Source organism: Vigna unguiculata, chromosome 9, assembly GCF_037176805.1.
Source record: "Vigna unguiculata cultivar grain cowpea cultivar isolate G323 ecotype 2 chromosome 9, ASM3717680v1, whole genome shotgun sequence".
Taxonomy (NCBI): Eukaryota; Viridiplantae; Streptophyta; class Magnoliopsida; order Fabales; family Fabaceae; genus Vigna; species Vigna unguiculata.
Genome location: NC_140800.1, coordinates 2,872,221 through 2,896,570, shown reverse-complemented (window position 1 = coordinate 2,896,570; position 24,350 = coordinate 2,872,221). Strand labels below are relative to the sequence as shown.

The 24,350-nt window shown below is 30.6% G+C and overlaps 2 protein-coding genes across 4 annotated transcripts; one reads left to right on the top strand and one right to left on the bottom strand.

Moving 5' to 3' along the window:
- Positions 1–883: 883 nt before the first annotated feature.
- Positions 884–2,031, bottom strand: LOC114162399 (pathogen-associated molecular patterns-induced protein A70-like). The gene has a single exon (XM_028046268.2). The coding sequence runs from the start codon at positions 1,941–1,943 to the stop codon at positions 1,125–1,127; it is 819 nt and encodes a 272-aa protein (XP_027902069.1). The 5' UTR covers positions 1,944–2,031; the 3' UTR covers positions 884–1,124.
- A 9,587-nt stretch (positions 2,032–11,618) lies between these two features.
- LOC114163007 (Protein kinase superfamily protein) lies at positions 11,619–21,226 on the top strand. Of its 3 annotated transcripts, none has more exons than XM_028047050.2 (20): positions 11,619–12,250; positions 13,108–13,227; positions 13,366–13,491; positions 13,569–13,811; positions 13,897–14,025; positions 14,150–14,275; positions 14,393–14,518; positions 14,621–14,758; positions 15,017–15,103; positions 16,389–16,517; positions 16,647–16,775; positions 17,107–17,292; positions 17,392–17,463; positions 17,571–17,660; positions 17,770–17,877; positions 18,002–18,373; positions 18,452–18,745; positions 19,128–19,514; positions 19,600–19,843; positions 20,128–21,226. In XM_028047050.2, exons 1-20 carry the CDS (start codon positions 12,169–12,171, stop codon positions 20,774–20,776), a joined length of 3,837 nt encoding a protein of 1,278 aa, XP_027902851.1. In that variant the 5' UTR covers positions 11,619–12,168; the 3' UTR covers positions 20,777–21,226. The 3 variants fall into 3 exon arrangements, with proteins under 3 accessions (XP_027902851.1, XP_027902850.1, XP_027902852.1); XM_028047049.2 differs by having other exon boundaries at positions 17,568–17,660; XM_028047051.2 differs by lacking the exon at positions 13,108–13,227 and having other exon boundaries at positions 11,620–12,250; positions 17,568–17,660.
- Positions 21,227–24,350: the final 3,124 nt, after the last annotated feature.

The window sequence follows — 24,350 nt, the reverse complement described above, 5'->3', positions numbered from 1 at the left end:
ACATTTGAAGTCTGATTCTTTTAATGAGTTTTCAAGAAGTTATGAATCCCTGCATTTTGCATTTACTCATCTGTGTTCAATGTCTTGTCCTACGCCAGAACGAGTTGTTAGTATATTTAGTTTAATATTAACAAAATTTGCCAACAGAAGGCTATATTGAGTTTTTCTAAATGCGCTTATTTACAATGCTTGAGGTTCGTAACAAAATTCATAAATGGGGAAATGACGTAATACTGTTTATATGAATAGAATTGTTAGTAAAATAAATGGTGCTAAAAGTCTTCTAATACTATATATTCGGTTGAGGTATTAGAGTTAAATGTGAAAGAGCAAATACTATTTAGGCTATGTAATTAAAATGAAATGTTCGATTTTATCGAGGCTGTGGAATTTTAAAGCCCTCCCTCCTTAAACATGTGATAGTGCATATGCAGTATTTAATAATCTGAACGGCAGTACTTAGAGTGTAAAACACTTTTTGACCAACATTCAGCCGATAAACTTGACAATGTGGTAAAGTAAGTCTAAGTGACTATGAAGCCCCGCCAAAGGTTGAAGAAGACTCCTAAGAGACCTATGTCAAACATATATATAGGGAATTCTAATTATGTTACTTTTCTATAATTTTGTTTCCTTTAGTTTTTTCCTTTTAAAGTTTCAATTAGATCGTCTTGGTGAAGAGTATTTAGTCAACAATTTATTTTTTCTTTCCTTAATTCTTATCATTATTATAATTTTCTGGTCGTTTTGGAACCTCGAAGTCATCTGATTAGTACAAGCGATGAGACTAACACCAGATAAATTAATAACCTAGTACACAGCACCCTCTCCAACACTCACCAAGAAACTAACAACAATATCGCTAAAAGAAAAAACCTCAGACTTCATCTTTAAAAATTGTTTCCATTCAAAAGATTATCGCTAGCTGCTTGCTATACACATAGATTAAATTTTTCTTTTCGAATAACAAAACAAAAACAGCAACGGTTTACAAATACAGATTACAAACAACACACCAGGTAGCCAAATTCTCGTGTTCAAACAAGAAACATTCGGAAAAAAGTGATCTTCTCCTTGGAATAATATTGAATCCAAAGAGTTTCTTCTTCTCTTTTCACTTGTTGTTATGAGTTTCGTGTGAGTATATCCCTGCAACGTAGAATAGAGTCAAGCCTCTGCAACCTGAGTTGCTGTCTAAACCTGTTGATGAAATCATCAGCCTTGGCGTCCACCCCTTCCTCTTCTTCCCTTTCCTCCACCGACTCCCCACCGTCCCTCACCTCAGCTTCGGATTCCGATCTGTCAAAGGTCAAGGACTTGAGCCGCTGGAGAAACGAAGGACCACGGCTCAATTGCTGCTGAACCGAGTCACAACTTTCCTTCTCCACTTTACCTAAATCCAGACTAAAACACCTAACACGCTCCAATAAAGATGGAGTTCGTACGAGATTATTCATTCCAGAGTCAGAATTTTGGACCGGGTCGGATCTTTCACTTTCTGTTCTACGAAAACTGAAAGACCTAATCCGGTCTAGCAACGACGAAGACGGAACCCGGTCCAACTGGGGTGAGTTATTATTATTACTTTTAATAACTTCATCCTCTTCTCCGGTCTCAGTCGTATCGAGGGATTTAATTTGAACCGGGCGGGACGAGTGTAGAGTCTGGACAGGCTCCACAACAACGTTGTGATTGTGAGGCGTTAACGTTGGTGTCGTTTCATGATGTTTGTGATAACGGAAGTTGAAGGATGTGAATCTGTTTAACAAAGAGGGAGAACGGATGAGTTGGTGTTGGCGTTGGCGTTTTGCTGTGTTGGTGAAACGAGAGGTGATGGCTATGGTTCCGATGACAAGGTTGATGAAGATGAAGAGATAGGAGGGTGTGAACCAACTTGCCATGACACCATAAACTGAAGAATCTCTTGCTGTTGTTTCACTCATTGTTGGCTCAGATTCTCTTCTGTTTTTAGGTTGATGAGTGTGTTGTTTGGGACTGTGGGAATGAAACGAAGGGTGTGTGGTGTGTTATATAATAGGAAGGGTTAACGTTTGCTTTCATGCATTCGTCAGTTTCTGTTTGGTCTCTTTGTTCAAACGTCAGGTTCTTCATTAGTGCGTGTTGTTGATGTTATTGTCGTTGTTATTTTATTCTTTTCAATTTCAACGCTCTTAACAACCATCACAGTTTTATGTTTACTAGAATGAAAGCATATCCTGTGACCTGTTATTATGCTAATTCAAACTCATTCATTCTTAACAAATGGATAAACATGGTTTCAGAAAAAAAAAAAACAAAACATGGAGCTGTGTGCAGAGGTAGTAGGAGAGAAAAAGTATTAATTAATTAAGTGTATTATTACACACGTGTCTGCATATCATTGTATTTTATATTGGTAGGAAGAGTTATTTTTATATTGCTCTTCAACAAATATTTATAGAAAAATATCTCTTAATCTCTTATCTTTTACATTTATATTTTCATCGTTTTTCAGTATTTTTAAATGAAATTATTATTGGTTAAAACTAACCTAGCTAGTATCATACTATAATTTATTTATCATAAATTTAAAATATAGTTTATCTGTTTAAAACATTTATTTGTTAAGAATTTTAGTCACTGATAAGAAGATCTTACAAAATTACTAGCCATATACAGATTAATGTTATTCTATATTGCAAATCTAAATATTAGTGCAAAACATATTTAACTATTATTTCATTTTGTTAGAAAATATTGGTAGAAAATTTAAATCGAACTACTCTTTCATATTTTGTATTTTGTTTAGTTCAAAGTATATGACGCAAAAGTCGGTGCAGTGCATGATATCATACTCATCAGGATTTGTCTTCTTTATTCTTGACCATATTTCAACCACTCTCTTTTCAGTCTTATGCTTCAAACTGCATTAGTTTATTTATTTTTTAATCAATCAAACATCTGAAATCTGAAATCATATATATAACCCTAAGATATATATATATATATATATATATATATATATATATATATATATATATATATATATATATATATATATTATAGGTATATATGTATATGTGTGTATTTTCTAATAATTATATCTTATGACTTCGTAGTTATCCATTAGTATGTTTTGAGGTATGCTGAGTTTGAATATTTTAAATTAACATTGTCATTTTTATTCCTTTCGCAGACAATTCTGACTCATCCATCTTTTGAATAATACTGTTAATTGCTATAATGAGTAATTTGGAATTTGCGTAATGATATGACATTAAAAAATGAATTCAATTACTATGTAGGGATGAGAAATTAACTCATACAAGTTTCTATTTTATAAATCTATATGGCGATGAAATTAATACTTAATAATAAATAATTAAAGTACCTTTTAAGTTTTAAAGTACATAAAAGTTTATAAAAATTGGATTATAAAATATGATTAAAGCAACACTAGCACAAAATCTAAAAAAAATAATAATAATATGATATAGTAACACCCATTCCAAATAAAATAAATCTTGTAAGAGAAGAATACCCTTTGTGTTCTTTTAACTGTGTTTTTAGTTAAAAAAAGATGTTATTATTATAACGTATTAAAACAATATTTGCTTCCCTTTTAAAATAATTATTTCACCATTTTTGTTTTCTGTCTATGTACAAAGCCAAAAAAGTTCAATCTGTGAATTAGCGTTTATATTATACAAACGTGATTTTAAGAAGAATTACTTTTGGAGAACATCTTGAGCACATGGATCCATAGTCGTGGCGGCTATAAAATTTTCTTCTAATTTGTGGAAATTAAGATGTTGAAAACTCTTTCCAAAAGAATTTTACAGAATAATCAACATATGTAGCCAGCCACGTCATGCTTCTTTAAATTATTAATTAGCATGAAATACATGTACAACATGTTATGAATATAAATTCTACCAAGACATCATTTATACTCAAATAAAGTAAATCTAATCAATAATCACGCTAAAAAATTTTAAACAATCACCAATTTTTGTAATTAAACATTGTTACTCACTATAATGGTTAATTTAGTACTAATTTACAACATAAAAAATTATTGTTACTAAAATAATCACTATTATAAATAAAACTTATAATTAGTTATTAAATTGGTTGTTAATTAATTAAAAACTAGTTTATTTGGTTGTCAAAATTTTGATAACTAATGTTTAATGATCAATTTATAAACTATTTTTTTTAATAGTTAAATTTTAAAGACTAATTATAATTTTTTATTTATAATAATAACCATTTTAATAACTAAAAATTTTTTATTTTATAAATTGGTATATAAATTAGTCATAATAATCATTAAATAACTTTTTTTTGTTGTCATGGTTGTTAGTAGAGTATTTTCGTGTATGGACACTTTGATTTTGATTCTATAAAGAGATGTATATTAAATACCGGAGACATTATACACTGATGCTTTTTTTCAGTTTATCAGGTAAATTGTTAATTTTAGATAACATTTAAATATTTTGAGTTTTAAAAAAAAGAAAATTCAGCATAGTACCTATAACAATTATAAATATTATTCTATATACAATAGATATTATAAATAATATGATCTTATTTTATTAGAGTAATTATTTAAGTAAAAATTTTAAATGTGTAAGAATTAAACGTTTCAAGTTGAATATAAATTAATGAGATGAATAATATATAAGAACAAAAATTACAAAACTTTTATTATTTTTAAGATTTTAAATTAAATGTAACGCCATATTTATTTTTTATATATAAATATAAAAATTGATTTATGAGTCAGGACTCATCAGAATCCAAATTTTCGAATACTTGTCTCAAATTTAATCTCGATATTAAATTAAATGTAACGCCATATTTATTTTTTTATATATAAATATAAAAAATGATTTATGAATTATGAGTCATCAGAATCCAAATTTTCGAATTACTTGTCTCAAATTTAATCTCGATATAAAATTAATTTGGAGTAGTGAACTAGAAAAAGGAAAAAAAAAAAAACTTGTATACAATTAAGCTTTGTTTGGAAGAATCCATAATCAAATGCAATAAAAAATTTAGTATAGTGAAATGGAGTGGCTACTGAACCTTAATACACACCTAACAAGTTTTAAATTGTAAAGAAATAAATAAATTACTATAATTACAATGAGAATTTTAAAAAATATAGGGGTGCAGAAAGAAAATCTGAGGATGCAGAAAGAAATTATCCCCAGATACTGCTAAACTGAAGTAGCCGCATGCAAGGCTAAAGCCCAGATCACTCACCTTCCACATTTGTTTGGGCCTAAAGCAATTCTCATAAACTGAAGTAGCCATATGCATGGCTAAAGCCCAAATCACTCACCTTCCACATTTGTTTCGGCCGAAAACAATTCTCATATTCATTACTTTCATAAGCAATTTAGCGATTGACATTTTACGATAACGTAGAAAAGAAAAACATTGATATGTTGACACTCATTTACACTCAAATAAATAAATATTTTTTACAATATAATATTTTATGAACAGTGATACTAAAGAAATATTTTCCTATAAAACAATCTTACTGTATAGGGAACACACTCACCTTTCATAATATTATTGTTTTTACTTTGTGAAACCATTATTTAAAACAAGGTCATTGGTGTCCTTATTTAAAAATATGTATTATACACAGGGGCAATCTCAGTGTATTAAAAGGGGCCGGCCCCAAATTTTGTTTAAGATATATATATATATATATATATATATATATATATATATATATATATATATATATATATATATATATATATATATATATTGAGTTTAAGTTTGCTTCTAGTATCTGAATTTTCAGAAACTGAAATTTGTCAACATCGAAACTTTAAAATATATTTGTTCATAAATCTTTAAATTGTGTTAAAATGTATTTTATATTATCATTTAAATTGTTCATATTATTTAACATGTTTATGTTGAAATATCAGTTCAAAAACATATTTGATCTATATAAAAAAATATATAATTAGATTAAAAATATACTTAACTTTTGTCTTTATCTTCACATCCTAAATTTATTTGAAGATCCACCATTGGCTTTATACTTTTCAATTGTTTTCTATTTATCTTCTTTTATCACGTCATATATATCTACAAATCTATATTATTTTTCTTCTTTCTCTCTCTGTGTAAATCATTATTTGGGATGTTCATAAATACTTTCCTGTAAAAATATGTTATTTTACTTTGCACTCAAATATAAAGAGAAAATAATGGAAAGTGAGAAGGAAATTGACATTTTCCAAAATTATTTCTCTCCGTAATTAACTAACGTAGGTAATGTAATCATACATTATTCAATTTTTATTTTTATTTATTTTACGCAGAAAATGTAATTTATATCATATATTTTTTAAAATAATATTTTTGTTCTTTTTTTATCCTCACACAAACCATCTTACTTTTCCACATGTTTCAATTTTTTTCAGCATTATTTTTTTTTTCATTTTTCTTCTTCTTTTCAACCCAACATAAGATAAGTGTAGAGTAGAGAAAAGAAAATCCTCATAGCAACTTATAAGTTAAATAAAAGAACTAAAAGATTTGAAAATCTAATTAGATCGAACATGCATTTCATAGAAAGTGAGAATTAAACTTATGTCCCAATGGTCTAAGAGTAATATTATGATTATTTTACCAACTTATTTTTTTTTGGTTACATATTAACATATAAAAACGTTACTTAACTATATATGTAACATAAAATTATATATTTAATGATATATTAGGTCACAGTTCCATTAGTGATCTATTGGTTGAACCAACAATCCAATATTTTAACCGAATTATGACAGTTGCGTTATAATAACATTGATGAGTAATATAAAGAAAACCTTTTAAGTTTTCTTTGTTTATTTTATTAATTATGTGTAAGTACAACCATTTGAGTTGGATATAGATGATTCATTTCCTCTATATTCACACAATTTTTAATATTATTCTAATACCTTCAAAAATTAGAATATGAAAAAGTCTATAAATATATAGAAAATAACTCATTATTATAAATTAAGAGAAAGAATGAGTATCTTCTTATCACCGGGCGCAATAAACTGAATATTGAGCCAAACTTCAACAAACGAATAGAGAAAAATTAATAACTCGTTTTCTTTAATATATTATTTATAACATTTTTTTATCATGGATTAAAATATATTGAAAATCATAACCCAGATTCTTAAATAAGAAATACAACCCAACAAATATACAAGATTTAATATATTTTAAATAATAATAAAAAGTACATCAGAAAAATAAGTTTTATGTATTTGATTTGATTATTCATATTCAAGATATTCATTGGTTGAATTTAAAACATAATTCTATTGAAATATATATATATATATATATATATATATATATATATATATATATATATATATATATATATATAATTCATAAACACGCAACAACAACAAAATACACACGTGTAGAATTAAAAAAAAATTATGCACATGTAAATGTAAGTAAAATTTTTAAAAGTATTGAATTGCTGGGGGGTCAATATATATATATATATATATAGCTTAATATATTTTATGTAGGTTTCTTCGGAATTCAGCTTTGTAGGAAGGAACCACCTCAACAACCGTGGAATGTTCTTCAAAAGTGCTTCTTTCAGCCTTAGCAAAAGTGAAGATCCTAAAGCTATGCATGTGATATAAGAATTGTGTGTTAAAAAGTTCTTGCACATGCTTTCAAAGCATTGGATGAAACTCTTTTATGTTTTTATGTTTGGTCCCTTCTTCCTTTGCTAACTTCCATGGTTGTTACCTTGTATCAAAAGATTAGGTTTTAACTCCCTCAGGCAAAGAAGTATATATATATATATATATATATATATATATATATATATATATATATATATATATATATATATATATATATATATATATATATATATATATATATATATATATATATATATATATATATATATATGATAAAACCCTAATACTACTAGAAATTTTTATATCATATGTGATTTTTCTTACAAATTTGTTAAAAAATTTGTAAGAAAATATTTTTTTCTACCATTTTTACTAAGAATCTTAATTGGTAGGTAATTCCTTCGTGAATAATTATTTTCTACAACATTATAAAATGTACAAGTATTTCCTACAAAAATTGTTGTGAAAAGTGTTTTATACAAAATATTTTGCATAAAAATTGATAGCAATTTTTTGCAATTTTTTTTTTCACAACAAAATTTGTAAGCATTTTTTATAAAAAAAATTTAAAAAAAAAATTGACAAAAAATATAAGTGTTTTTAGTAGTGTAATAATGGATGAAAAATAGAGCGGACCAAAAGGTAGTAACATGGTGGAGTGAGTAACAAGAAATTAGAGAAAGGGATGCAAGGGAACCTTTTCAAACATGCATATAATGTCACATTCTACTTAGAACTTTAAAAAGAAAAAATGTATATATATATTTTTTTTGTGGGGTTAGGGTTTGGGACTTGAAAAATAAGAAAGAAAAAAAAAAGTATGTATGTATGTTAAAAGACAAAGTGGACCATGTTGTATGTGTACGTGGTTATATTCTTTGTTGCGTGTCCTTTTCCACATACCACGTGACATTTCTTTTTTTGCTTTGCTTAGTGAGATTAATGACGTGGAATTTGAGGATTGTCTTTGTTTGAATTTGTTTATACACACTTCATGTATTTATTTGTTCCACTTTGTGAAATAGCCACCACATACGTTGTTTTTATTAATAATGGGACAATTCGTGTTTGCCAAGAATGTATATAGTATTTAGATACGTGAAGGTCGTTGGTGGTTGCCAAGAATGTTTGGTGGGTTTCACAATCTTGGGTGGGAGTGTGAATTTCATTTCTTCAAGATATAAGTCAAAATTGAAAGGTATTTGAAATTGCAACTGTAATTATACTTGATGAAATATCAATCTTGTAAGACACGTTTGGTTTATTTTTAGAATCATTTTGTTGAATTACTCTCACTTTGTCTAAATGAACTAAGCTTATATATCTTTTGGCAAGATTTTGATTCAAATTTCATATATTTATATATAATTAAAAATGAAATATCACCTAATTTAATATTTATATAATTTTAAAATAAAATATTGGAGATTTTATATCGACTAGAAATAAAATAAGTTTATAATATATAAGTGGATACAAATCTCATCTCACAAATCAATTTGTGGGATTGAGTTAAATTTAAAGTTTATTTCTTAACATAAGTCGATGCAAATCTCATCTCAGAAATCAATTCTGTAAGATTAGATTGAATTAAATTTAAAGTTTATTTCTTAACACAGTATCAGAGTCATAAATTAGACCTTATTCCACTTAAATTTGTTCTTTATTTAATTTATCGTGCTATCCGTGATTGGATCACTATTGACTATTCACTAATATCTAGTCTCACATTTGAAATATATACCTCAACATTAATCTTGCAAAACTAAATTAGACTTAAAATTCACTTTTTAATAAAAAGATTACGTTAAAATTAATTCAAAATGAATCAAACTTCAGAGTTAAGTTTTGTTCTTCGAAAATGAATTGTGGTACAAAAACAAAGCAAAAAATTTAAATGCATTCAAGAGAAAGAAAGATGGTTTTCAAGTTTGCATTGAAACATTCATTTACACAAAGAAATTAAAAAAGAAATGAGAAGGGAATTTTGTATTTTATTCTTTACAGAAGAAGATGCAATCAAAAAGGGCATTTGGGCTGAAATACACTTACTTTAGGTCTTTATTTTAAGAAACAAAATCCTCCATTTTCAATTGACACTTCAAGGTTAGTTGTCTGTAGTGTCCCTAAATTAGAGGCCATGATCCCTTTGTGAGGTATATGAGTTCCACTTACATAAGTTATAATGGTTGGAGAGAGAAGTTTGCGAAAGAAAATGTGTCCCAATATATGGACCCTACCATTATGAATGGTGTTATGGTGCAATGGTGCATGTGAACAACAAAAGATTCACCACCTTCTTCAGGCCATTGTCTTTGCACTAAAATCCAAGAAAACCATCACTCATGCTGCTCAACAATAATTTCAAGAAATGTGTATAATTTCTGAACATTTTGTGTGTGTGTGTATAAATTTAAATAAAATATGTGTTATATTTGAATTGATTTAAATTGAAAATTAAATAATGTACTTTAATATTTATTGGCAAGAATAAGTTATATGAAAAAGAAAAAAAAGAAAAAGACTATCATGTTTTGGTTGATTTATATTTATTTTAAGAAAAATAGTTAAAATTGTAATTTATTTTAGCCAAATTGAGAGGTTTCACTGATTTTTGTGCATCATTAATTTTTCACCATAACCAAATTGGTACGTTTTTCTTAGTTATAAAAGTCAAATAAAAAGTTATATTTTCATTAACTCAATAAGTAGCACTTTTTGGTAATTTTTTGTTTTTTGAGATTCCAATTGAACACATTCCAAAATTTTAGTAAGAAACATGTACTTTTAATTAAAAAATTTATTCTCAGTTAAGTTTTTAAGTACAGAACACTTAAAATTTTATTTAAGAAATAAAAAAAAAATGAATTCTAATCCGGCAAGAAGAAATGCCTCTCTCTCTAAAACCACTTTGTTTCATGTTCATCAATTACAAATAGCAACGCTTTTGTCTTTTTTCGGTCTAAATTTTGTTCAACTTGTTTTCTCTTTTGGTTATTTTTCACATGCATCTGTCAAGAATGCGTGGTTTGGGGACAACAATTTATTGCACTGATTCCCTTATCAGAACAGAAGCTTTCTTTATCATTAGAAAAAAAAAAAAGGTTTAGAAATGGAAACAGAACATATCACCTTCATAACAGTCCATCAAATTGGTCGCAGAAAAAAGTATAAAACTTGAATCTTTTTATGAAGGGTTGATGTTTTCTGTTCTAAAAAAGTTACAATACATCATCAACAGAAGTTACTTAACGTTAAAAGAACATTAGTAATAACAACGATTTGATTTAAAACTGTAATCTTTACCAGACCAAAGCCCTTAATTTCAACTGGGGTGGTGGACAAAAGAATAGGGACAAATAGTTAGGCAATAATAAAGTTGAAAAAGTCAGAAAATGGTGCAGCATGATCTGCCACTAGAGATGACAAAAAGAAAACTCATACTGCTAGATAGAAAGTTCATAATCAACCGAGATAAATTCATATCTGGGGATAAAAAAATGCTGTGTAGAGATGAACTAGTCCCTTCTTACAGCAAAACCATGTGATTGAAATTCTGGCCTTAAAATTGTGATGCAGAAGCATGTGTTGGACACTGGATCCTGTACTTTTCCCTAAACAGCAAGCAATTTAAAATTGATCATAGCATAATAACTTAATTGGTGACCATTTATTGGGTGTGGCAGAAGTCAATTAAGCATTAATTAATGTGAAATCATGTGGAGGAGATTCAGAGGGATCGGAACAAGATTTTGCCACATGGCACACCTTATTATCATCAATAAATCACTTTCTGAAGATGGCCACCAAAGGGAAGAGGAAAAGCAACTAGGCAACCTCCATTGAACTGAAATCAAAGTAAAGTTTGGTAATTATCCTCTGTTGACAACAACGCTTAAATCTGACTTTCCCACTGAAAATTACCAGACAAAAAATTAAGTACACATTTTCTTAATACACAAAATAAGACTCTTGTGTTCTGTTTCTGAACCTGTCTGTCCCACCCCAACTGCCTCTCTCTCTCTCTCTCTGAGAAGGGGTCTGTTACTTTTTCCTTTCTTGAGGTTCCTTGAAGTGTGTGTGGATTGTGGAATACACAAAGTGCATATTTTTATTGCTTTGCATCAATTTTATACTTGATCTAGTTACCAACTCCAGTGGAAAGAGTTCAACTTTCTAGTTTCTAATCTCTTCTACCCCTGCCATGGAAGACTCTCAGTTCTGTTTCTCACAATTCATGAGCTCAACTTGTTCTCAAGACACACTTATTCTGGCACTTGCCCTTTTCACCAAAGACTCTTCTGGCTTCTTCCATAACCTTCCTTCTCATTGCTTTGGTGTCACTATATGTGGGTCTTCTTCAATTTAACCTCTAGTTGTTCTTGCTTCAAAGTAATAAGCTTCCAAAGCTGTAGTTTTATTTTTCTCCTATTTATTGTCCTGTTGCTCTGTTGACTCACTTCTGAAGAGGTTATATTTGGAGATGGGGGTGATCTTGGCACTGATTCTGCAGCTCTTGAAGCTCTGCGTCATTGGCTTTGTTGTGGCATTCCAAGGATCTCAAGGTACGTTCTTTGTTCTCAGAACGCTTTGTTGAAGTTAATGTCTTCTTCAGAAATTTTAGCCTGAGTTTGTTATAGATTATGACAAACCTATGCTTTGGTCAGAAGAAGTACATGATCTTGATCAGTGTACGTGTTTTTAAATTTGTTATAATAGTACCTGTTTAAACCTTTATACACAGAGCTAGGATATTAGAATCAAAATACATTGGCTTCTTACTACAGATTCAGCTGATAATTAATGATTTTTTCTATCTGTGATCAATGCTCCATACCAGGATTTCTCCTTTGGTGAGCATAAAAATAGATGTATATAGGATTTACTGGCTTAAGAAAATCGTAGCTTGTAATTTACAGAATATTTAAAAGCCAGAGGGTTTCTTGTAGTGAAGGTACTTTTGGCATATTGATTGATTTCTTACCCTCCCCATGATCATCTTAAAATCGTGGAGGTTCATCTAGTGAAGGTACTTTTAGCGTGTGCATTGATTTCTTAATTCCATTTAAATTCTCACTATGAGAAGCTAGTGTTGTTCCTTAAGAATCTAATGGCCTTCAACATTTATTAAATTTGTAGTGGCAGAAATTTGATTTCTGTACTCTTCCATCTCTCAATTGAACCACAATCCTTCATTTTTATTTCAAAATTAGTTTTCCTAATGCACACAAAGTATAAACTAGCCAGAAGAGAAATACCAAGACTCAAAATGTTAAATTTTTCATCAAGATATAACTGATGTGTGGCCAAACCCTAAACCCTGTCTAATGATATTTTTTCCTGCTGATAGAAAAGAAAGTTGATATTTTTTCCTTTTCTCCCATGGAACTTTTGGCTTCCAATTGATGATATCTTCTTCTAGGGTCTATTATATCCCCATCTCCAGCATTCCTTCCAGTCATTCATCCTACTGGAGAAGCACCTGCTCCTATCCATCTTGGACTGTCATGGGGAAGCAGTCCACCAAGATCACCTTCAGATGGTATATCTAATCTAATCTAAAATTAAATCTAATATCACACAAAATGAGTTTGAATTTTAAGCCTTTTGAACTTGATTATTCGTTGTCCTCTCCCTATTAGCTTCTTCTGATATTTAATACTTCTGTTCCTTTTTCCAGGGTTTGTTATATCCCCATCTCCAAAAACCATACATGTGAATCCTTCCCCCAGTGAAGCACCTGGTTTTATACACCCAAAAGAACCATGGAGAATCATTGCACCAAGCCCTCAAGAAGTACCAAATGGTAATCTCACTCCTTTAGTCCACCAGATTGATTATGTTGTGATTATCTGACCAAAAACTTGGGTTTTCACCATCCAGGGCCATTTTTTTCCCATCCGGTTACATTTCCACCTCCTAAATCAGCTCCAACTCCAGAGAAAACGAGAGAATCTGAACCATCCATGTCTCCTAGTCCTGCTGCAAGCACCATAACATCATCATATAATGGTGCTCCTGGACCATCAACTGCAGAAGGGAATGTTTCACCATCCATACAATTAAGTCCACCTCAAAGCAAAACACCTGCTTTTAGTCCTCCTGTTTTCACACCAATTTCTCCAGGTACATGATTGAGAAATTTGTTTTCTGGGGGAACCTTCCCATTAAGAATAACCCAAATTCAACTCTTTTGTCACTTCTTGAACAGCTCCCATTGCAGTACCTTCAGGGAATTTGACAAAAAATTCACCAGTCAGCCAACCAACTGAACATGGAAGTTTGCCTCCTAAGATTGATGAGAGGAATAAGAGTCACAAGCCTGAGCCAGCTTTTCCAGGTGTGTGGTAAAAAGTCTTGTCATGTAGTTGGTATTCTTAATGATGGTTTTTCCATTTCATCATATCCAACTTCCAGTTTGTATTGACCTAAAAATATGCTTTTCTATTGAATACTTGGAGCAGCTATAGTTCCAATACCTTCTACACAGTTGCCCAAATATTCACCAGTTAGCCAACCAAATGAAAATGGAAGTTTGCCTCATAGAGATGGTGCAAATAATAGTCACATCCCCGAGCCAATTTCACCAGGCATGTGATGAAAGTAAAAAAGTTGTCTCCTGATTTCTTCTGAAATTTCCTCTTTTCATTTCCAACTTGTAGTTGGTATTAAGCCAAAAGTATGTTTTTCTAATGCATTTTCAACAGCCCCTTTAGTATTCAGTTTTCCTGAACATCCACCAGTGAGTCAGCCAACTGAACATGGAAGTTTGCCTCCAACTGTTCCCAGAGGGGATATAAACACAGGTCACACATTGGAGCCAGTTTCACACGGTACTTCTATTTGAGGGTTTATAATTGTTTTTTTTTTCTTTCATTGCCAATTTTGTGTTGATACTGACTTCAATTATTTGTTTCTATGACCATTTTTAACAGCCCCAGTTGCACAACCTCCTACAAATTTGCCAAAAAATTCATCTGTTAGTCAACCAACTCATGGAAATTTCCCACCTGATCTTCACAATGGAACTGCAAATAATGATCACACTCACACCCCAGCACAAACGATGTCACGTATGTTGTTTAGTTTTATATAATTCTCTGTATAATTCAACTGTTATGATTCTAAACTCCTCTTTTTCTTCATGAAAGCACAAAATATATTGCATCATCACACGGAAAATGGAAAATAACCAACAAATAGGCCACTTATTTTACCAAAATTAACTGCATTCGTATATCCTTATTTTGATGAAAGAAGGTATAAATTAAAATATCTATTTTATCCATTTTACTTGTCTCATTGATTTTTCTTTTACTGTATCCCTGCAGCATCAGTTACACCATCAAGTCCATTTCCAGTAGATCCACCATTAGTCCACCCAGTCATACCAGCAGCATCTCCATCCAAATCACCAGGTGCAAATTTTGAGAAAGGATTTTGTACCATTATCCTCCTACCCTGGTTGATTTTGTTGTTTTATTTCCAAATACGTTACAGTTGTTCTTTTCTGTTAAAGCATTCAATCTTTTCGTTTCCGAATCTATAGTCTTTCTACTCTTCGAATGGTGAAGGTTTAAAACCAATCTTATGTACAATGTGCATTTTGTTGTTGAATTACTATAGCCATTGATGTCCCACAAAGAGATGTTATTATATCTATCTCCTTTTAACCTTACATGATAATTTGACAAGGAGTTATGAAATGAGGATTGGATTATATATCTGAAAATTTGAATTGAGATAAAAATATAATAAATTGTGACTGATATGTAATGTTTCCTTTACATGCCTAATCTTTGCTACATGCAAAGTGGAATAATAAAAGAATTATCATGAACTTATTGAAAAATGTTGTTTGATGAGTTATGAATTCAAAATATTTAATAGAATAGTTGGAAAATCACCATAATTGCGGTCAGTCACCCCTATCTCACTTTGCTTGCAGCTTATTAGAATTGCTTACCATTGCTTCAAGAAAGGGAGTCCAGATTTTCTCCTAGGTTTTTTTTGTGCCGTCCTTTGTTAAGCATTAAAAATACATTGATGTTAGTATTTTAAAAATCTTTTTAATATATTTTAAAACATCAAAATTAGTGTCCATAAGTATATTTTAAAGACACAACAAATGATCAATACAGAAAAATCCAATTGAGAATCCAAATTCCAAAAAAGGATACTTATGGGGATGGTTTGACTAGAATGGTTGAGTGAAGCATCCTAGAATCCGACCCCTTGAACATAATCTTTTAGGTATTTGAAATTCCAAATCAATAAAAAATATGGCTAAGTGGTGCTTATAAGGTTTAGTCAATCCTTATTTTATAAGTCAGATTTATAAGATTGACATAGACCCTAAACCTAAATTCTAAATGTTAAAGATTATCAACATTGTGATTTATATCTTCTAAGGTGAGAAAAATGGGTGCATCCACATTGGGTTAAATCATGGGATACTTTAATTCAAATCAAGGGTCGACTCTCCCTTGCTTTTTCTTTTGACACACCTCAATCCCAAGGAGCTAAACCACAAAGTTGCTAAATATGAAAAAGAATATGCAATCACCGAAATAAATTTAGTTACAACTATTAGCATATATCTTTACAAAGGAGCATCTTTTCCCACATTGGAATACTATAATTTCTTCAGTGTTGTTAATTCTGTTGTGCATTAATTTAATTAGCACAAAAAATTTGGTGCAGCACCTACTGTCTCTCCTGCATTGACTCCTTCCAGAAGCTTTAGTTGGAAAAAAGGTGGAGAACCAGTTTCTGCACCAGTGTACAAAACACCAAAGCCACTACCGGCTATAGTACATTCCCAGACTCAAGGTATATGGTAACATTAAACTACTTTTGATGAGTCACACATTTTTAACTAGATGTTTGCCTATTCTACTTACAGTATCAATCCTTCTTCATTTGATGGAAAATTTAATTAGCACTAAACATTTGATGCAGCACCTGTTGTCTCTCCAGCATTAACACCTTCTAGAAGCTTCAATTGGAAAAGAGATGGAGAACCAGTTTCTGCTCCTCCATACAAAACACCAAAACCACTACCCGCTATAGTACATTCCACTACTCAAGGTATACAGTAATATTAAACTGCTTTTTATGAGTTACCATTTCTTAACCCGAGGATTGCTCATTGTACTAACAGCTTGAATAAAAAAAAAGATTTCCCTAACCATTCTGTCAAAAACCTACTCTTCCAAAATCCTTTGCTGGTTGAAGACCTAGAAAGATTTTATTCTTTTTTATCATCTCCAATTATTTACTATCCAAAACCTAAAGTTTTAGAGGCTGGAAAACAATGCAAAAACTAAGGAATGTAATTTTAATTATTAAAACACACACTAAACCAATATATTTATGCACACATACTGAGTTAACTTTATTATTTTCTTTTATGTTGTAGCTCCTTCTTCTGCACATGTAGCAAGGCAATTTCACTATGCTCCTGAACCATCTCCTAACAAAGATTACCCTCCTGCATCTTCACCTTCAGCCACATTCTATAAGCATCACCACACAAGGAGCACAATCAACAGCCCTGCTCCTGCGTCATCATATTCAGTTTCTCCTTCCACTTTAAAACACCAAGGTTTGTTTTATTAACCACCGATCTATTTAATTGTTTCACACAAATTCCAAATTTCACTGCAATTGAATATATTACTTTTTGCTTGGTTATTTTATGTAGATGAACCAATTCCTCCCTCACGGTTGCCAGCAAGTAGGCATAGACAACATGCTCCATCACCATTGAACACAGGTACTTAAAAACTTTTGGTGAGCTTATAAGATGTTCCTTCTGTTAGACTGACAAATAAATAAAGACATAAAAGGAAATTTAATCACTGAAACTTTTGTTCACAGTAGGTTCGACAGTTTCCCCGTTTCAGTCACCAGTAAGCCAGATTTCACCAGCTCCTTCTCCATCCTTCAAAATACTTCCCCATTCAACCAAAAGTAAGAAAGACTAAACTTGCATATTCATTGGAAACATTTTAGAAATCTGGTCTTTTCAGTACCATCTACTTATCCTTTTGCATCCATTCATTGTGTTTATTATTGCAAGTTCCAATTCATCCTCCTGAGGTATCTCCTTTAAGACCTTCTTCCAAGAGACCTAAGAAGCCAGTCCCACCTCATATTCAAGCACTACCACCGCCACCTCCCAATGAAGGTTAGTTAATAGTTAAGGCTTTATTTGTTTCCTCTCTGGTAAAGGAGTTATTTCTGCTAGTGCATGTTCTTTTTGCCTACTGTCTTCATCAAACTGAAAAATAACTGTCTCTTCATTTTTTTAGATTGTATATCACTGGTTTGCTCAGATCCTTATACAAGTACTCCACCTGGTGCACCTTGCAAATGTGTGTGGCCCATGAAAGTCAGTCTTCGCCTTAGTGTTTCTTTGTATACTTTCTTCCCTTTGGTTTCAGAGTTTGCTTCTGAAATTGCCATTGGGGTTTTCATGAAGCAAAGTCAAGTTCGCATTATGGGAGCTGATGCAGCAAACCTGCAACCTGATAAAACTATTGTATTCATTGATTTGGTACCACTTGGGGAAAATTTTGATAACACTACAGCCTTTTTAACTTCTGAGAGATTTTGGCATAAACAGGTTGCTATAAAGACTTCTTACTTTGGTGATTATGACGTATTATATGTGAGCTATCCAGGTATATATCAATTTTGAATGTCTTGTATCCTCTTCCTGACTTTTCTGGTTACAAACTTATCTGGCTTTTTCATTATAGGTTTGCCTCCATCTCCTCCTTTACCTCCTTCAAGCATTACAATTGTTGATGGCGGTCCATATTCGGGTGGTGGCAATAACAGTAGGACCATAAAGCCCCTTGGGGTTGACATATCAAAGAGGCAGCATAAAGGTGGAATTAGCAAGGGCATGATTGCTATTATTTCTCTCTCAGGTTTTCTAGTAGTTGTTTTATGCTTTGCTGCTGCTTGGGCCTTGTTCAAGTTCAGAAATCATTCAAGTAAACTGGCATCAACCCCACAAGTTGTGTCTCCTTCACTTACCAAAGCACCAGGTAATGCAATAGTAGTGTCTTGAAATCTGGTCAAGTAGTGCATTTGTCATGTTAGAAACGTTGTCTTGGTTGATCATTTAAAAAAAAGAAAAACTGTACTTTAAGAGAAAAGAACCTGAATTACGAACTATGGACCATATACTTAGTATTTGCCTCATCTAATAGTATTAAGAAAACAATAGTAGGCAATTCTATGCAGAAAGCGAGAAGTCCAGTTGCAATAATTTTAACAACTAAGATCATTTTCTCATGTAAGGTACATTGAAATTAAATAATTGGTGTCCCTTAATTTCTAGTGTCTCCTTATATCCTAATATTGTGTCAAATTGATTGTTTTATCAGTCTTTTTTTCTATTAAGAAACAAACATACAAATTTCACAGGTGCTGTCTCAGCAGTTGGAGGCAGGCTTGCTTCAGCTTCAACATCATTCCGGTCTAGCATTGCTGCTTATACAGGATCTGCTAAGACTTTCAGCATGAATGAGATTGAGAAAGCCACAGATAATTTTCATGACTCCAGAGTACTTGGAGAAGGTGGTTTTGGGCGTGTTTATAGTGGCATACTTGAAGATGGGACAAAAGTGGCAGTCAAGGTTCTGAAAAGAGAGGATCATCATGGTGACCGTGAATTCCTATCTGAAGTAGAGATGCTTAGCCGGCTTCACCATAGAAATTTGGTTAAATTGATTGGTATTTGCGCAGAGGTCAGCTTCCGGTGCCTGGTTTATGAACTCATTCCAAATGGCAGTGTGGAATCCCATTTGCATGGTACTTAACTCACTAAGTTTCAAATATCATTCCAGTAATTAAGTTCTTAAGTTAATGGTTTTTCTTACATTTTGTTCTTTGGTAGGGATGGACAAGGAAAACAGCCCCCTTGATTGGAGTGCTCGGATAAAGATAGCACTTGGGGCTGCTCGTGGACTGGCTTATCTGCATGAAGATTCAAGTCCTCATGTCATACATAGAGACTTCAAGTCTAGTAATATCTTGCTGGAAGATGATTTTACTCCAAAAGTATCCGATTTTGGATTAGCCCGAACAGCAGCTGATGAAGAGAACAGACACATATCAACACGAGTAATGGGAACTTTTGGGTAACAGACTTCTTTCATAATAAATTATTTCCTGCTTTTCTTTGGATATATTCATGTACAAGTTACCTCCTCATATTAGTACCTCTTAAGTTTATCTTATCACTTCTTACATAATAAATTTGTGTGGTTTTATTGATCAGATACTTTAAAACTAGAACTCTATCAATTTTTCCAAATGAAGTATCAACACTAATTTTTGTTGGAAAACTGTTTTAATTATTTGCTGTTATACTATAATGCATTCCCTGATTAAATTTTCTTACATATTCGAATAACAATTTCAGTTATGTGGCTCCGGAGTATGCAATGACAGGCCATCTTCTTGTGAAGAGTGATGTTTACAGCTATGGTGTTGTCCTCCTTGAGCTCTTGACAGGAAGAAAACCAGTAGACATGTCACGACCTCCCGGTCAAGAGAATCTGGTTGCATGGGCTCGTCCATTGCTCTCAAGTGAAGAAGGAGTGGAAGCAATAACAGATCCATCTCTTGGACCTGATGTGGCTTCTGATAGTGTGGCTAAAGTTGCAGCCATTGCTTCTATGTGTGTACAACCAGAGGTTTCAGACCGTCCATTTATGGGTGAGGTTGTTCAGGCTTTAAAACTAGTGTGCAATGAATGTGATGAGGCAAGAGAAACAGGCTCGAGTTCTACCTCTGTTGATTTCAGTCCTTCTAGACAAGTATCAGACAATTTTCAAGGCCAATCTTCAGCCACCAATTATGATTCTGGAGTTGATATTGAAAATGGGCTGTTGGCATCAGAGTTATTCAGCTCAGCATCCGCAAGATATGGAAAGCGAGTGTCAGGATCATTTAGAAGACATTCTTACTCAGGTCCTCTTAGTACCGGAAGAAGCAAACGGTTATGGCAGATAATTAGAAAGCTTTCTGGTGGCAGTGTCAGTGAACATGGAACTATGTTCAAGTTATGACCAGGGTTCAACTGAGCCAAATTGCAATTTTTGAACTTGCTATGTGCATACTTCTCTTCTCTCCTTCACTTTGTTAATGTGCAGTTCTGAACTCTGCTAGAGGCATTGCTCTTGAAGTTTGACAAGAGAATACAATCAACTTGTAAATAGTGTTGACATGTTTCTCTGCTGACCTGCAAAACCATGTGTGCGTAACTATACTAACTCTTTGAAGAGAGCAAGCAGTGCAATGCAAGTCTAGCATGAAAATAGAAGATGACTGAAGATGGTGTTTACCAAGACCCATTGGCAATGCAACATACAAAGTATAGTGTTTGCAGTTGCAGCATCAGTAATGTAATGTTGAAATTGTCAAAAACCCACATGTATTTAGAGGAGGAGGTTAATGGAATCTGGTTAATCAGTTGTGCAGAACATGATATATCACAAATACATCTCGAGATTTCAGAATATGCACAAGTCACTCATCTTTTAAGTATGTTTATGATGATAGTTTCTCTTATAAAAGAATTGAAGTTTAATTCAGCACCATAGAAATGGTTTATAAGATGAAATTTATATTTATTTATATATTATAATTTAATCATATTTATTTAGGACACTTAAATGAATAAGTCAGACTTAGTACGACAATTTATTATTATTTTTTAAAGAATAATATTTATTTTATAGGTTTCTTGACGTAGCATGCCAAAATATTTTGTAGTGATATATGCTGTTAACAGTGTTAATTTTGGAGAGTCGCCTATCACTATACTTGCAAAATATCTTATTGGGATAACTATATAGATCAATATTTTTAATTTAAGGATAATAAACTTGCTGTTAGAACCGCATCATATACAATTTTGAAGACGAATGTAGTTTAAATTCTATTGATGTCAATGTTGCTACTTCTCCTTTCCACATATAAACAAAAATGTCGTAGAAAATAAGATAGTATTGGGGTGAAAATATACAGTAAATGTTTTAGGTAATGGAAAAAATCTTAGATATTATTAAGTGCATTTAATCTTAATTGTGTTTGATAATATATGATAGGGTTAATTAGAATTAGGGATGGCAACGGGGCGGGGCGGGTACGGGTATCATGATCTCATCCCCATAATAAAAATTCATCCCTATCCCCAAACCCAACGGGTATACAACCTTTGACTCATCCCCATCCCCACCGGGTAACGGGTATTTTCTTATACACATACCCATACCCATTTTTTTATTGTTCCATATATCAATTAAATATTTTTTATAAAAAAAATTTAAAAATCACACCAACGGAATCATGATACTATCAAAATATTCAATATTAAAATAACATACTCTTTTTTATTTTCATGATGTCAAATATTAAGAAAAATATTATAATAGTATAAATCTCAAATTAAAGTATCAAATAACAACTAAATAAAATTCAAATAATTATATAAAAGCTAAAAAATTACACATTACTAAAATTTTATAATAACCAAAATATTTATTAATTTTACAAATGATTAGTGGTTTCATTTGCATTTGATCCACCTACACATAGAAAAAAAATGAAAAATTAGATATGATATAATAATTGAAATTGAAAATTTTAATTACTAGAATATAATGTACCTTCTTCATCAGATTCATTTTCACTCATGAGAACATCTTTTCCTTTTAATTTTTTAACACCTACAAACACCAAATGTAGAATATTAGATGAGAATTCACAAAAAATACTAACAAAAAATATTAATAAATTTGAGTAACTTACCTAGATGGTTTGAGTTCCATATCCAACTTCTTGTACACATCAAAGCCTCTATAGTAAATAATTAAACATTATCATGAAACAAAAAATAAATAATAAATAAAATTATCATAAAGGAGTAAAGATAATTAAATGTGTGACCCAAATTTGAGAATATCCATTTGAACATAACATAACGGAAAAAAAAATGTATAATTAAGATTATGATAAAAGGAAAAGTACCTTGAAGATCTGCTTAAACCTTAAAGAACAAGCCAAACAATTAAAAGAGAGTAAAAAAGTGTATAACCAAAGTAACAAAAAGAAGAGCTACAAAATAAGAGTCAAACATTTTCATGAAAATAAATAAATAAATAAAGATAATCAAATGTGTAACCTAAAAATTATTTCATAGAATGAAATTGAGGAACGCCTATTTGAACATAACCATGTACAGAGAGTAAAAATTATGTAATAAGAAGAAGAAAAATTACCTTCAAAATTAAATTTTGAAAAACAAACCAGACAATTGAGAGAGTAAACAAAGTGTATAACAAAAAACAAAGAGGATGAGAAATATGTTATATATATATATATATATTATTATATTATATTATATTATATATTATATTACTATGTATATATATATTATATGTGTGGATATCTTATGTTTATATATATATATATATATATATATATATATATAATTATTTATATATATTATATTATATTATATATTATATTATTATTACTATGTATATATATTATATGTGTGGATATCTTATGTTAATATATATATATATATATATATATATATATATATATATTTCTTTTAAATTTTTATAAATTTGTCATGTTATAAATTTATTTATAAAAGATCTCACTAGTTAAATGATTAATTTGTTTTATACGTATATATTATATATATTATATTATATTATTATGTATATATATTATATGTATATTATATTATATTATATTATATTACATGTATATGTGTAAATATATATATATATATATATATATATATATATATATATATAAAAGTATATTTTATTTATATGTATATATACTATATTATATTATACTATATTATATTATATTATATTTTATGTGTAAATATATTATTTATTTATATATATTTTTTAGATTATTTAATAAATTATAAATAGTTTAGTAATTTAAGCGGGGACGGGTATTTGGGCGGGTATATATATATCCCCATCCCCATCCTCATCCCCAGTTGAAAATTTCGGGTATTACTCATACCCATACCCATACCCAGTCAAAGCGGGGATTCCCCGTCAAAACGGGGACGGGTTCGGGTGATACCCACGGGCACGGATTTATTTGCCATCTCTAATTAGAATACTGAATATAAACTCTGATGATGAAAGACCTTGTAAGAGGTGACAATAATGTTAGGTTAATAGACTATTACTTCAAGATTAAAATGCTTTTGATATGTTTGCACAAATTTATAATGTAATATTTATTTTTGTACACATTATTACATTTATTTCTCTTCATATTTGGAGTACTTCTATGTCAAATTGGTTTTATGTATTTAAATGTTATAATATCTATTTAAAGTAATATAACTATAACATAATTCATTTAGAATAAAATTAATTAATTTAAATTATACTATTTTGAAGGAATAACATAATTCATAATTCATTTTTACTTTTACTAACACTTTATAATGAATTTTAATTTTAATTCTACTCTCGTTTTAACTTCAATTTATATTTATAGAAAAGTATTTTTTTTACATTATTACATATATTGATTGCACAAATGTAGATAATATATAATTAAAATGTTTTTTAAAATCCAATCTAATTTCATTGA